The following is a 14,890-nucleotide window of genomic DNA, read 5'->3' as shown; positions in this document are numbered from 1 at the left end:
AAAGAAACCAAAGATTATTTAAAGAAAAAATGGATCTTGCGAAGAACAAATTGAAGGTTACACTTGGAAACACTAACGATGGCAATCCATGGAAATTTTCTTTGCTGATCTAAGAAACATATTGTCGTATTTCAGGATAAGATATAAATTTAATGAAACTTTATTATCGATGTGTTGTGATTCTAACATTAATGAGGATAAATCTTCGACATAAGTTTCTTAAACAGCGAAACGTGTGTTGTAATATAAATGGGTAGCACCAAATGTGACCTGCGATACGGAAAATTTTAATTCAAGAGGTCACAATCCTCATGGAATATTGCCTATCGGAAAAACTATGATAAAGTATAAAAGTATGAATAAGTGGATACCTATATCTCATATTTGTTTACTTAAGTGTTATTCTTTCATTTTTTTGAAGAAATTTTAATTTTGATTAAATATTTATAAATCTTTTCTTTAGATTGTTTTTGCTGAATAAAAATTCAAGGTGAAAATTTTAATGTGCAATTAATTCTATAAAATAACAAAAACATCACATAATTGGTTTTTATTGAAGATATTTTTGATGTTTTATTAAGAAGTATGGGGCGCGTTAGTAGACGACTCCTAAGGGCGCTAATGATACAATTACGGCACAGATGATTACTCATTCGTTTAATTTTATCAAGTTGTAGTAAGCAAATTTGAAGAGAGCTCAAGTTCATTAAAAGAAACTGCTAAGAAAAAAGAAAAGACCGAAATTTTGCAATTATAAAATTTGTAGATCATAAAGTTATCAGGACACCCTGAATAATTTTTCTTTGTATTTTCTTTGTATTCTCTTTCTAAATGAATATTTTCAAAAGAGTATTTAGAAAGACCACCATTTCATTAGTTTCTCCACTTATCACGCAAAATTGCGGCATGGCGCAGGACTTGATAAACAAACTTCCCAAATCAAAATGAAAATATTTGAAAACAATGAATCACTTGAGAATTTATGAAGTTAAATGTTTTCACGTTTTTCAAAATAAAAATGCAGTTGGGGTTTTTTATTTTTCGACTAGACAAGGAAAAAAAGTTCATTAATTAAAATGATATCTCATGGCTTAGCATTTGCTTTTTTATATATATATATATATATATATATGCACATTTATATAAACTTATAAGTAAATAAATGGTTATCAGATCAAACAAATGCTGCTATTTTTGCTGAAAATTTTTTCTTTATCAGAACTTTTCCGTACGTGCGAAAAAATAGTTACGTTTTAACGAAAATATTTACATCACAATCTGTACCAAAAAATAAGTAACCGTTTGCGCATGCCTGATGTTTTTTGCTTTGTTAACAAACAATTACTTCACTCTTCAACGTTGTTTTAATACATTTCGAATGTACTAACAATACTCGGTTTTATTTTAGGAAACAAAGTATTCGATCTGAGTTTGTATCTATTATGAACTTAGCGGAGTTCAAGTACGTACGGATTTATCTTATCATATTCGACTCCATGTGATTCTTTCATAATAGTGTAAACTGTCAACAGTACGCATTAACCGCTATTGCTACATTTTTCGATTAAAAAAAAAATTGAGATAATATTATTTTACGATTAATCTGTTTGTATCTAGGTTAGGTATTAAAAGCGTTGAAAAGAATGCCCAAGAAAGTTTTTGTTGTTTTACTAATGGTTTTGATTACGTGATAAACAAAACAGATTGGTAGTTACATTCTAACAAGGTGAATATAAGTTATTTTCACTGAAAAACATCAAAGCATTTAAATCTTGTATCTAAAACGCAGGCTGTTGCAATTTATACTTCGTTAGTTTTACAAGTTAACTGTAAATTAATAAATTTAAATTGATAATAATATCAGCTGGCTATATCGGTAAGTATATACAAGCTATAAATAATAACAAAAACGATGATAATAATAACAATAAAAACGATGATAGTAATATTAATAATAATAATAATAATAATAATAATAATAATAATAATAATAATAATAATAATAATAATAGAAGAAGAAAAATATGAACAATCAGAATTATTATGATAATGGTGATGATATAATAATTATAACAATAAAAATAGTAAAGATCATAGTAAAAATGATGAGCCTAGATACTTTTTATTTCTATTTTAATTTAACGTGCTAGAAGCTATATCAAGTTTAAACTCAGTAGTTATATATATATATATATATATATATATATATATATATATATATATATATATATATATATATATATATATATATATATATATATATATATATATATGAATTAAGATAAAATTCAGTAAGTAAAAATGAGGTCAAGCTCTCAATATTTTTAAGGAACCTTTTAGTTGAATGTCTTTTTTCCTTAAAAGAATTGAATGTTTATCACAGCAGTGATTAAAGAATGACTGTAAAGTATGATCATGATAATTACTGATCTCTATAATTTTATGTACTCTTCCTATTAGCTTTCATAATTAACTGTGCAGTATATTCTTAAAACAAAAGCAAAATAAGAAGACGTTTAAAATGGATGGCAAAGAGTTCTTATTGCCAAAAGAAGGAGTTAAAAAACATATGCTATGTCGTGCAAGTTCTGCAAGTCCAGCATCAAAATTTTCTTTAATTCATGAAGCAGAGGTTAATGTTTGCAGACTTTTTCACAACAAAACACTAATTCAAAAAATAATTTCATCAAAACATTTGAGACGTTGGGAAACACACAAAATTGTTTTAGATGAAATTTGTCTTCACTCTAAGACAGTAAGTAAATCTATATTAAAGTGTATATAGTGCTTTTTGTCAGTTTCTTATTAGTATTGTTATTTTTTTACATAAGGAATAATTTTATGATTTTACCCAAAGTATGGTAATAGCATTAGTATTAGATTTTTGATTGTATTATAAATGATAAATAACATTTATCAGTATCTATGTATTTTTGTATGTATGCATGTATGTATGTAACATATAATCATGTTCTTGTTTTCTTTCCAAAAACATTATTGCTCTGGTTTCTTCATTTTCTTTTGGTATAAACTAAAGATATATTTGATTGTTTATTGTACTTAATATTTACCTGTATTCTCTTTTTTTTTTTTTTTTTTTTTTAAGTTTATATTTGGTAATACAATGTAAAAGAATAGATAACAAACCTGAAAAAAGTAACACTGTGGCAGGATGTTTAAAATCTGGATTAATCTCTCGGTCTTAGTATCAATCTAATTTATGAAGAGCTCAAAAAGATCTTCACTTTATAAAAAATACTTCTAAAAGTAATAAGTTTTTTAATAAAAAGATTTTAAAATATTTAAGCATGGTTTCCAATATATGCTTAAGCCATGCTATAAACTGGAAGCACTTGACTTACCAAGTGCTTTTCCATATACAACAAATCTGTAAAGAAGATTTTCTCAGTAAAATTTAAAGCTCAGTTGTTTTTGTTTTTTTAATTTTATTTTTTAATTTTTATATAATTTAATAACAAGTAGGAAAAGAAAAATGCATTGGAAGCATTTTTTTTTCAATAGTTATATAAAATGTGAAACAAATATTTCAACAGGCTCTGAAAAGAAAGCAGTTCCACAACAGTTTTTGCACCTATAATGGTTAAATAGTTGTGAAGAATGTCTGTTGTTTCTTCTATCATTAAAACTGAAATGAAACAACCTTTTCAGTTGAAATCATCAGTAATGTTAGTGAGCAGCTAAACAATAAATCACTTCTAGTAGGGTAATTTCATTGAATTTTCCCAGGCCATATGTCACCTTGTATTTCACCATTGCTTGATTTGTAGAATTCTCAGAAAAATTATTACAACTTTAAAAAAATATATAAAAACTCTGAATATCCAATTCCTAGTGGTTTCAGAGATATTGTTTGTTAAAGTTTACCATATGGCAGTCTCTACACTTGCTGTAAAAAATGATTTTCTACTTTTATCAATAGCTTTGTATGTAGTTTCTCTGACTAGCTAAAAGTTGGCATCTAGTGAATTTAAGATAGAGGAATCTATTAAAATTGCTTAACTTTTAAGGGAAGAAATCTCACATAAAAATAAGATAGATAATTGTATTTTGTATGACATTTTTTCCCTTACAATGTATTTCTCCCTTGTTTGTTTAAGCTAAAAGTATCATTAGATATTGGGTTTAAGTGATGAAAATGTCTTGTAACTGGGATTGTCTTACATTTTATAAAGAAAGCTTTAAGATTTTCAGGAATGTTATTCAACTTTTTCAATTTTGTTAAAAAAATTTCTTTAGTATTTGATTACTTAAAGGTCTTTGCATACTAGCAATTGCTGATAATCATTTTACAACCTCTATAATATTTTAGGGGAAAACTTACCTTGATATTTGGGGGGGGGGGGGAATATCCTTTGTGTACCAATATTGAAATCAATTTAATGATAAAAGGTTTATAAAATATTCATGATTTTGACATTGTGCAGTGCAACTCCTTGAAAATTAATTTATCTTTATTATTGGATGTTAAATTTTTAGATAAAAACAGAAACTTAAAATTGGATATTCAAGTTTTTAGATTTTTTATACTTATAACAATTTCAAATCAAGCAATGTTGAAACACATGTTGACAATTTAGATTTTTTGATTTTTTGGTTTTAAACATTCTACCAAGGTGGTAGAAAGTTAAAAACCAAAGTATTTTAAGTGTTTGATAGTAATTTGGATATCGAATTACCCAGTTAACAATTATTGCATTTAAAAGTCAGTTACTGATGGTACTAAAAAAGGTATCTTTGACATTTATGATATGCAACACCAGTCTTCAGTTCTACAATACTTCAAGTTAAAATAAGCTTGCATCAAGATGATTTGCTTGATCAAATTTCAGACAAAAGAAATATATTTTATAAAAATTGCATTTAAACATTCTGCTGAACAAAACAATAGTTTTGCCTATAAAAAAAGATGTTAGGTAATTTCTTTAAAAGAGTTCTAGCCATACATAATTGAATCCATTTTTTAATCTAAATATAAAAGTATTGATTTTGATTAACAATTTCATCTTTAAAAATATTTTCTGTAAGTCTAAATTTTGTTAGTAAAACATCATTGCAATTTTATAAAAAATTTAGTTAAATATACTACAGTTAGTTTAACACACTGCAATTTTATAAAAAAAAGTATTTAAATATAGTGATAATAAGAAATCTTTTTTGAGCATTACAGCAAGAAAATGCCGGAAAAGTTTCTCTGATTTTCTTTCAAATGCAACTATTGCAGTCATGATATCTTTGTGTTAAATGAGGCTTCTTTTGTTCAAAAGATTGCAAAAAACTTTTTTGAATGGTGCTGTTGTGTAGCCTGAGGTTCATTTAGCATTTTCAGCCCAGTCTATTTGAGGCAAAATAACTTCTGGAGTATCTTAATGTTTTTTCTTCAATTCCTTAAATATTGCCAATTGATTTAACTTTATGCAACCAACTATAACAAACTATTCTTTAAGAATAGTTTGTTATAGTTGGTTGCATTAAGTTAAATTTAAGAAATGTGTTGTGTAAGCTTGATTTTAGTGCCTTTCATTCAAATATTTTTGATACTTTGGACTTTTGTTGTGATTTGTTGGATTATTCTAGATTAATTTTAAAGTTAAATGCATCAATTATCCTAATTATCCTAATATGATTACTAATGTAAATGAGGTCTTTACATAAGTTACGTTTATTGTTAATGCATTTTATATTTGTGCTTTGCAAAAAAGTTTTCTTTCCAACATTAATATTAGTAATTTGAGTTATAAAAATACTTTACTGAGATCTGTTTTTTAAATAATAAATGATGTCTCTTCTTTCATCTAAGCCAATAATCTTTCTTCTGCAAATTTCGCAATTTTTTTTTTAATAAAAGTTGCAACTGAGTTTTTTCTAGAATTAATGTGCAGAGAAAACTTAAATGGTAATCATTTGAGATTTTTAGGAAATTTAAAGATAATATTGATAAAAATTATAAGAAACACTTGAATTACCTTTTAGCCTAAAGGTTTTATGGCGCATGGCTTAGACTACACAGAAATAAAAGATGTGGTAATTTGCAACAAGAAGTCTAGTCATATTATTCATATCAGTATACCTTCTTCTGGTTCTTTATTAATACAGGTGTGCTTTTTGTTGTTATGAAAGGTATGCAAATACTTCCTGGCCTGTATGTGTAAATTTTATCTACTTATTTAGATAAATAGTATTTTGTAAAATAATTCAAAATCAGTTATTTTTTTCTATATAATTTTTAAGAATTTTTTTTTTTATATTTGTTTAAAAAGATTAACCTTTTAAGTTTTAGGGCAGTTTCTTTAACTAATGGTTACATTTCTTTCTTTGTAAAAGGTTATTAATTTAGAAAACCATTTAGAAATTATTTTTTATTTTAGGAAGCTTTTTCTCCATTTTTATTTTAATTAAGCCTTTTTTTTTTTTGTTTTAGACAAACAGCATATACCAATCACATTGTTGGTTAAATTCAATTTTGTGGAAGGTTTGGTTTAATAGATTATTTTATTTTTTATTTAAAATTTAGTAGCTATAAAGAAAATAAGATATATAGTTATAATATAATTATGAAATCAATGCTTTGGCTGCACTTTCTTTAATGCTGGTATAGGTTGAGTATAGTTAGTAAGCCTGGGGTTGAAATACCTCCTTCTTTTTGTTTTCAGTTTACAAAATGTTTATGTCGTTCTGCAGAATAGCAGTACCTTAAATATGTAAAAAGATGGCTAAGATCTTTTTTTGAATAAAGATAAAACAGTAGGTAGAGCAGAAGGAACATATTACTTATCTATAACAATGATTGCTTTTTGGCTGGCAGGTGGTGAGTGGTTTGTGAGCACTCTGCAAGTGGTAACATTGAATGGTTAGCTAAAGGCTAATTAATTAGTTGTATTAAAGTATACAAGGTTTTTAGTGAAGCAAGAGGTTATTCATGAATTCTGTGCCTAGATGATAAGAGGGCATGGAAACACATACTAAATGGTGCTGTCAGTCAACTCTGAATTTGATCCAAGTATCAGGAAAAAGGGTAGTTGACCAAATGTTCCTTTCCTTAATTGTAATCTGGTATATAGAGATGAAAGTACCATGAAGTGGTGTGAAGGATTTAATGCAGTACCAATGAAAGGGTACTGAAAAGAAACCTGATGATAGTTTCAAATAAGCTCAAGGAAGTCTTAATTCATCTGGAAAGTAATGAAGGTACTTGAATTAAGCCTAAAAGTGTAAGTAGGAATTGACTTCTAGTCAGCCAGCCATCTAGTTCAGTAAATTCTAGCAGGTGTCCTGAAGTGGAACTTTGTCCTGCACAGCTGTGTTTGTACTTTGATCTTTGAAAAAATGCCAGTTTTTTAGGCTTATAAAATTTTTTTTTTATAGTTAATGAATGTGATAGTAGTAACGCATCTTGTACTAAGTTCAAAGTTATCATCTTACATGGGAAGACTACAATATTTTCCACCAAACCGTAATTTAATCATCTATCGTTTCTGCACCCAACAGCATATAAAACCGTAACCCAACAAATAATCTAGGCCCAGTGCTAAATGATATCAATTATCACCCCCGCACTACTTCAGGTCCAAAGCAATTGACTGTAGATTAGAGCTTCAGATATATTAAACCTGTAAATAAAATCACAAAACAACTATCACCTTTAGAATTGCTGAAATGATCGTTGTAAGGAGTTTAGTATTGTAGAGGACAAAGGGTTTTGTTAAGTGATAAAGGCATTGGCCCCTCAATTTCAAAGTCCATTTTGAAAATATTTTTCAGAAATGCTGACACCATAACTCTATGCTGAAGTTACATCAAAACTTAAAAACATTGAAGCAGAACCAAATCTAGCATTCACTATTTATACATCAGGTCTCAATGCAATTAGACAACAGTTTGTCAATGCTATTAGACAACAGTTGCTATGAAAAACAATTTCCAATGTGTTTATACCACCAAGAGCTATGTTGTTGCAGCTGCACATGACCCACACTACAAATTCAAATACTTCACATTAACAAGTTCATTATTTGCTAAAATAGAAATCCTGAAAATGATTTTTACCTTAATTCAGTATCAACCAGAATCAACATCCAGTGAATATTATGCTGAAGGAGAACCTCCACAAAAACACCCTATCAGAGGTTACTGGGATTGTCTTGACCTTGCAGCAAACACATGTTTGCTGACATCATCATTCTCTATTTGCTGATGCTGGAATTGGTACTGCTACAGTTGCAAAACTTGATGGTAATACTACTTCAGGTACTTTACAGTTTTGTTATTGATTCTTTAAGTTTGATATTGACATTATTTTATCTGTTTATTTTTATTTCACAACTTCACACCTGTGAGAATCTTGTTCCTAAGGTGTTAACTTAATTGTTTACTAAAGAATGATTAGTTATATTGCTTGAGCTTTGTATTTTATACTTGTAGCTTATGTAGTTGCATCACAGATGGTATCAGAACTTGATTCCAGCAGAGACAGTTAGACTACTGATAAGCTTGAGTCTTTCAACAGAGATAGTCAAAAGGCGGAAGAACTGGAGTCTTTCCAGCATAAATTGACAGTAGAATACAGCGCCAAAAATTATTTCCAAGATTTTAAAAAGTTTCTGAATGTTCAGCCAGTCATCTTGCTAATTTCAATGCAACAAAATTATTTGAAAAACATGTTTCCAGATTATTCTTTCTTGATTATTATATAGAGGAATAAACTTAACTTATTAAAGTATATTTTAAAATTATATAACCTGTGTTTAATGAATAATAATTTTCTTTAAATAATTTTTTACATTGAAATTTTAAAAAATAATACTTTCAGATGTGTAAAATTAGGTTTATGAATTACCAGCTTTTAAATATGAAATCATACTTTTTTATCTTTAGATTGTAACTATACGCTTTCAGAAGTTAATTACACTGCCCCCAGATGATCTCTGTAAGGAGCTTAAGGTAACCTTCAATTTAATGCAGTTTAAACAAATCTTTTACATGGTTATGAAGATTTTAGAGCACTGTAGCCATGATCATGATAAAGATGTTTTTGAAATTATGGGAGATTTTATTTCAATTTTTACTATTAGAAAGATATTTAACTACCTATTGCATTTTCGCTAAGAAAGTTTAATTTTAAGGAAACCTCATCTTAGATCTTAGTAGAGAAATTTTCATTCAACATTGTTGCAAAATCTTTTTTATTAACCAATTTATAAGAAGGATATTAGTTTCCATCATTTAACTTTCAAGTTCTTCTTATGATTTTTTTTTTTTTTTTTTTTTTTTTTTAGGAGTTAGTAACATTTTGTATGGAAACACCTCTAACAGACCCAATTATTTATCAGTACCCATTGACCACAGTATCTAATATTCTTATGCATGTGAGTTAATTAAGTTTCAGAGGATTAATTTTTCTTAATTTAATTGATGTTTTTTGAGTTAATGTATTAATTGAATTGCAGGAATAAAATGAAGCAATCATAAATTATACATAAATACATAAATTACAATCCACTTTAAAGTGTTTTAGAATTCACAGCTCTTCTTTATTTCTTTGTAATATTTCCTGATTGTTGTTGTTTCATTATTATTACTAATACTAGTATTGCTGTTGTTGTTATTAGTATTATATTATTATTATTATTATTATTATTATTATTATTATTATTATTATTATTATTATTATTAATTCTCTAAAAAAAAATGAAGAATTGCACAAACACAATGCTAGTAGAACTAATTCAAAACACAATGATTATTTAAATATTGGTTGCTTTTCAATGACTGAGGTATGAGGTAGTACATTTTAATTTTAGCTCTCACTATTAATTTTGTACAAAAATTCAAAATCAATTAAAATACAAAAATTTTCAGTAAAATTTGAATAGAAAAACTTTCAATAAATTATTTAGTTAGATAATTTTATATTAAATAAAACAAAACCAGGGAATTTTTATAGCACTAAATATGTGTAATGATAATAGAATAGAGATTCTTATAGGTAACATGACAACATCCATAATTTTTCATACGATTAATAGGCTTTTTGCTGGTTAAACAATTACAGAAGAAGTAAGTCTATGTAACAGTACTTGCTTGTTTTCTTGTTTAATACAATCACAAGTTTGTTTATCTTGCTCAGGACTTGAACAGCTTTAAGAATTTTTTGGATCTTTTAAAAATTCTATATTTCTGAATAATTGATTTCAATCAGCACTTTTGAGAAAAGAATTTTAGCCTTTAATATTTTGATTAGTCCAAAGGTATACTGGTGTGCAAAAGTTTCTGGCCTTTGACATTTTGCGCTTGAATTTATTTTTAAAAAGTCTTATGAATTATTATCATTAGTATGAGATATAGGAAATAAATATTATTCATGTTAGTGTAATAATTTGTTATTGCTATATTTACATGTGCAAATGTTTCATTTGTACATGAAAACATTCATTTTGTACTACAAGAAAAAGTCTGCATGTTCTATGTGTTTTGATGATTAAAGAAATGATGGTAAAGAAGAATATATAAAGAAATACAAGTTGTAACTCTAAAAAACTGTGAAAAAGAAATCAAATTAGGAGTTTTATTATTACCAAATGTTTAAAAGTATCTTCAATGGTTTTTGTGTTATACTGAACAACTGTGATTTCTGGGATGTCATCAGAGTGATCATTTGTGATGCAACTGCAGTAAATATTGGAATCTAAAGGTGGTGTAGCAGTTTTCTGAATTAATATTCATCCAGAAAAGTTTGTTTATTTTGGGGCTGTAATTTCTAAACTACTTGTATAAAGTTGTTCATAGGACCCTCAAATGAGGCAAAATTACCAGTTCTCGCAAAAGTTCATTAATTAATTACAATAATCTTCTCTCCAAACAAAAACCTGTCTTTACAAAATTTTCTCGTTCATTTGCACTGTATACTTTTCCAAAATTATCGCTCAAAAATCCTCATAAAAACCACTAACACATATTTTCAATTTAAACTATTAAAATTGTGAGCTCTGTAATCACCTCTTTGCCAGCAGCAAGGAGTGGTTCCAGCCAAAGCACTTTGAGTATGAAGTCTAGGGCGGTCCAAACCTGGCCTAATACCTTCCTTGGGAAAAATTAGACCTGTGTGCAAAGTTTGGTGAGGATCGGATAAACACTATGGATTTTTATAAAGAACACACCCACATACACACATAGATGCATACAAACTTTGGGCTTTATTAGATATACAGTTGTGGACAAAATAATAGTAGTGTGATTAAAATTAACAAATTAATATTATCTTTAAACAGTTACTGAAAATAAAATTGTAATACTGGATTATTAATTAAATAGGTGTGAGATGATAAACTAGTTTGTAGAAAACTTAAAATTTTTGCTTTTATTTATAATAATTATATAAGTATAAAAAACAGGTTGGACATAATAATAGTAGTTTTAATTTATTTAATGTTATATTGCAAATAATTTATTTTATTAACAAAAAAATGATATGAATTTAATTAAACAATAGTAAAAAATTAATGTTTAATCACATGCCCCTGGTTTTTTATCACAGCTTTGGATCTATTCAGCATTGAGTTAATCAAATTTTGACAACATTCTAAAGGAATGTTGTTCCAAGCATTCTGGACAACTTGCCATAACTTTTGCTGATTTTTTGGTTTTTGACTATAAACTGCCTCTTTTACATCCATCCAAAGGTTTTCGATCGGATAAAGATCCAGTGACTGTGCAGGCCCATCCATAACTGCAACCCTATTCTCGTTGAACCAACTTTTTACCCTGCAACTGGTATGCTTTGGATCATTGTCCTGCATATAAGCCCATCTTAGGGGCATATCTTCTTTTGCATAGGGCAACATGGTATTTTCTAATATTTGAAGGTATATGTCTTGGTCCATAATACCATCAATCTTATAGGTTGGCCCTACGCCATAATAAGAAAAACAACCCCAAATATTTATTTTTGCTCCGCCATGTTTTACAGTTTTTATGGTGTATTGTGGTTTGTATGCAGAGTTAGGAGACCTCCTTACATACATCCTGCGTCCACTTGACCCAAACAAAACAATTTTGCTTTCATCAGACCACAAAATATTACGCCTGCAAATTGACCTGTTTCAAAATATTATTAATTTTGAAACAGGTCAATTTGCATGCGTTTTTCCAAAATGTAATCTTGCCACCACATGCCTTTTTTTCAAAAGGGGAACTTTTCTTGGGCTTTTGGCAACTAACTTACTTTGTACTAACCGCCTACGTACTGTTCTCAAAGAAACGCTTAAATTTAAATCTTCTTTAATATGGCGGTAAGTTACAAAATGATGGGCAACAGCAGCACATTTTATCAATCTGTCTTCATGTTCAATCGTTTTTTGTTTTCGGCCCCTTGTTTCTGCTATATTTTTCCATTTTAGAGCATTTCAATCATTATAGGAGAACAACTTAATGTCTCTTGAATAAATTTGTATGTTTTCCCTTCTTGTTTTAATTTAATAATTAGTTGTCTCTTTTCTGCACTACAAAGCTTTGCATGACCCATAATTTCTATTTATAAAATAAATTTATACGATTATTTTAAATATTTCATTAAATTAACACTAAAATTAATCTTTCCTTTTACAGGGTGTATACTTAATTTCTTACCCCCCACATGTTACAAACACAAGATTTTGAGTTGCTCTCTTAAATGCTACTTTAGCCCGAAAAATACTTTAGTATGTATTTTGGTGTAACTATACTTTTTGCACGTAAAACGCTCACTTCAGATAGGATATGACCTCAGAAAATGTTTATGGGAGCCATTTTGTCACCATACATAAAAATGATATTTTCATTCTCCTTGTCTTCCACAGCCTTTGGCATTATGACTATAGTTTTAGCACGATTTTTAAGTTAATTGTCCTTATTACTCCTTATTATGTGATCTTAGTTTGCCAATTAATAACACATTTTTTCTTCACTGTTTATGACGTATTGCTACTCTTCGAAACCGGGGTCAGAAATTAAGTTTACACTTTTTTAATGTTTAGCATTTTGGCTACAAGAAATAATCAGCATTATTTTTATTTGCCTTATTTATATCAGTGATACTTGGTGTCTGTTTATGATTTACATTAATTACTCTGTGTGTATTTATATGTATTGTATGTATATGTTACTAACATGTATTATATAACATGTGTTTTTTAGCAATTTACTCTGAAAATGAGTTCTGATAAACAGTTACTTCGTCACCGAATTCAAGTTTTATGTAGTCAAGGATTAAGCATTAAAGAAATCACTAGACAGTGTAAAGTTTCTTGAAATACTGTAAGGAAGTGGGCAAGAAAACAAGAGGGTGACGTCACAGATGCTCAGCGACCTGGAAAGCCAACAAAGTTTTCACCAAGAACCAAGGACAAGGTCAGAAAGTGGGTCAAAGACAAAGTCGGAGTTGGAACGAGAACTGTAGCTAAGAAACTGAATTTTTCAGACAGTTACAAAGAAAGAGGAAAAACAATTTCACACAGTGCTATCAGTAAATACTTGCGCAAGACCACATGGGGAAAGCATGCCTATACACAGAAAGTGAAACCCATGTTGTCGCAGAAAAACATCACTGATCGCGTAAATTTTTGTACTCATTTGCAAGAAGAGGGATTCGCAGATGACTCACCGGATGGTAAAGTGAAACGAGCTCATGTAATGTGGACTGATGAGAGTCCAATTGAATTATATCCGGCTCCAAACCGTCAAAATCAAAGAGTACGTACAGCAACACCAGAGTCAATACCTTATGTTCGACATCCAAAATTCGGTCTCAAGATTATGATAGCCGGCGGCATTTCTCGATATGGCAAAACTGATCTGGTTGTTGTTGAGCAAAATAAAACTGTTGATGGAAAATATTAATGTGATATTATTCTACCTGTGTACAAACGTGCAGCTGATGATAAGACCATCTTTCCTGTGAGAAATAAAGTTATTCTGATGCAAGATGGAGCAACTTGCCACACGGCAAGAGCAACAATGAATGTGATCAACAGAGACTTTCCAGCAGTGTGGACCGACTGGCCTGGCAACTCGCCCGACTTAAATGTCATCGAACATATTTGGTCAAGACTCCAGGACAGTGTTTTACACAATCCTCGACCTCGTAATCGTGAACAGTTGATCAGACGTGTTGAACAGGAGTGGGCTGCCATTACGCAAGAAGAGTGTTTTTGCCTAGTAGAAAGCCTGCCAAGGAGAATTACCCAATGCATAGAAAGAAATGGACAAAATACTGATTACTGACTATTAACATATATTCTTTGTCTAATTAAATTGATATGACAGTAATAAAATGGTATGTGTTGAAATACCGTATTCTTAAACCGAGATATAGGGGGTCAGAAATTAAGTATACACCCTGTATTAGCCTTATTAAAACCAAATAAACAAAAAGCTAATATAAATAAATTGATAGGAAACAACAGGTATGTTATTTTAACCTACAAATCTAGATATGTTTATATATAAAATTCCAGACTTCCCTAAAGTAATTTGAACTGTGTTAACAACATTTTTTACTCCCATTTCATTATTCAGTGTTTGTATTACTGTTATGCCTAAATTTATTATTTTATATTTAAATTTACATAAAATTATTATCACAAATCATTGTTTTACTAGCCACTACTATTATTTTGTCCAAAACTGTATATGTGTAAATGTTAAAAATGCATCAGTAAGTTAATGAGTAAAATTCAGGTCTTTATAAAAATTAGTATTATCAGACGAAAATTATTTGGGTATCATACTAGAAGAAAACCCTGTTAAGATAATAATAATTAAAACCATGCTATTTATTATGTTTAGGTATTTCTCTGAACTACAGTTTATCTTGTATTTTAATTTTGACTGAATTGGT

General features: G+C 28.7%; 2 protein-coding genes across 4 annotated transcripts in view; both read left to right on the top strand.

Annotated features, from left to right (window-relative positions):
* Positions 1-1,329: 1,329 nt before the first annotated feature.
* The window catches only part of LOC145193655 (C-Maf-inducing protein-like), a 28,747-nt gene continuing 15,186 nt past the window's right edge, over positions 1,330-14,890 (top strand). Inside the window, exons 1-7 of one of the 3 annotated variants that reach the window (XM_090068373.1) lie at positions 1,330-1,462; positions 1,618-1,726; positions 2,461-2,755; positions 5,992-6,114; positions 6,440-6,490; positions 8,893-8,958; positions 9,294-9,383. In XM_090068373.1, the coding sequence (XP_089924499.1) occupies positions 2,522-2,755; positions 5,992-6,114; positions 6,440-6,490; positions 8,893-8,958; positions 9,294-9,383 (564 nt within the window). In that variant the 5' untranslated portion in view covers positions 1,330-1,462; positions 1,618-1,726; positions 2,461-2,521. Of the gene's footprint in view, positions 1,463-1,568; positions 1,727-2,460; positions 2,756-5,991; positions 6,115-6,439; positions 6,491-8,892; positions 8,959-9,293; positions 9,384-14,890 lie in introns of those variants that run through there. The other 2 variants (XM_090068372.1, XM_090068374.1) reach the window with 2 other exon arrangements.
* Positions 12,150-14,650, top strand: LOC149880864 (uncharacterized). The gene has a single exon (XM_090068375.1). The coding sequence runs from the start codon at positions 13,576-13,578 to the stop codon at positions 13,888-13,890; it is 315 nt and encodes a 104-aa protein (XP_089924501.1). The 5' UTR covers positions 12,150-13,575; the 3' UTR covers positions 13,891-14,650.

Source organism: Hydra viridissima, unplaced genomic scaffold (assembly GCF_058129835.1).
Source record: "Hydra viridissima isolate aposymbiotic clone 2 unplaced genomic scaffold, HvirCarnegie_v1 scaffold_12, whole genome shotgun sequence".
NCBI classification, from domain to species: Eukaryota; Metazoa; Cnidaria; class Hydrozoa; order Anthoathecata; family Hydridae; genus Hydra; species Hydra viridissima.
The sequence above is the reverse complement of the archived record's forward strand: the minus strand, read 5'-3'. Positions and strand labels throughout refer to the sequence as shown.

Bases quoted from the DNA above. Each gene is read 5' to 3' on its own strand.
- LOC149880864 (XM_090068375.1), top strand. From the start codon at position 13,576: ATGTTGTCGCAGAAAAACATCACTGATCGCGTAAATTTTTGTACTCAT.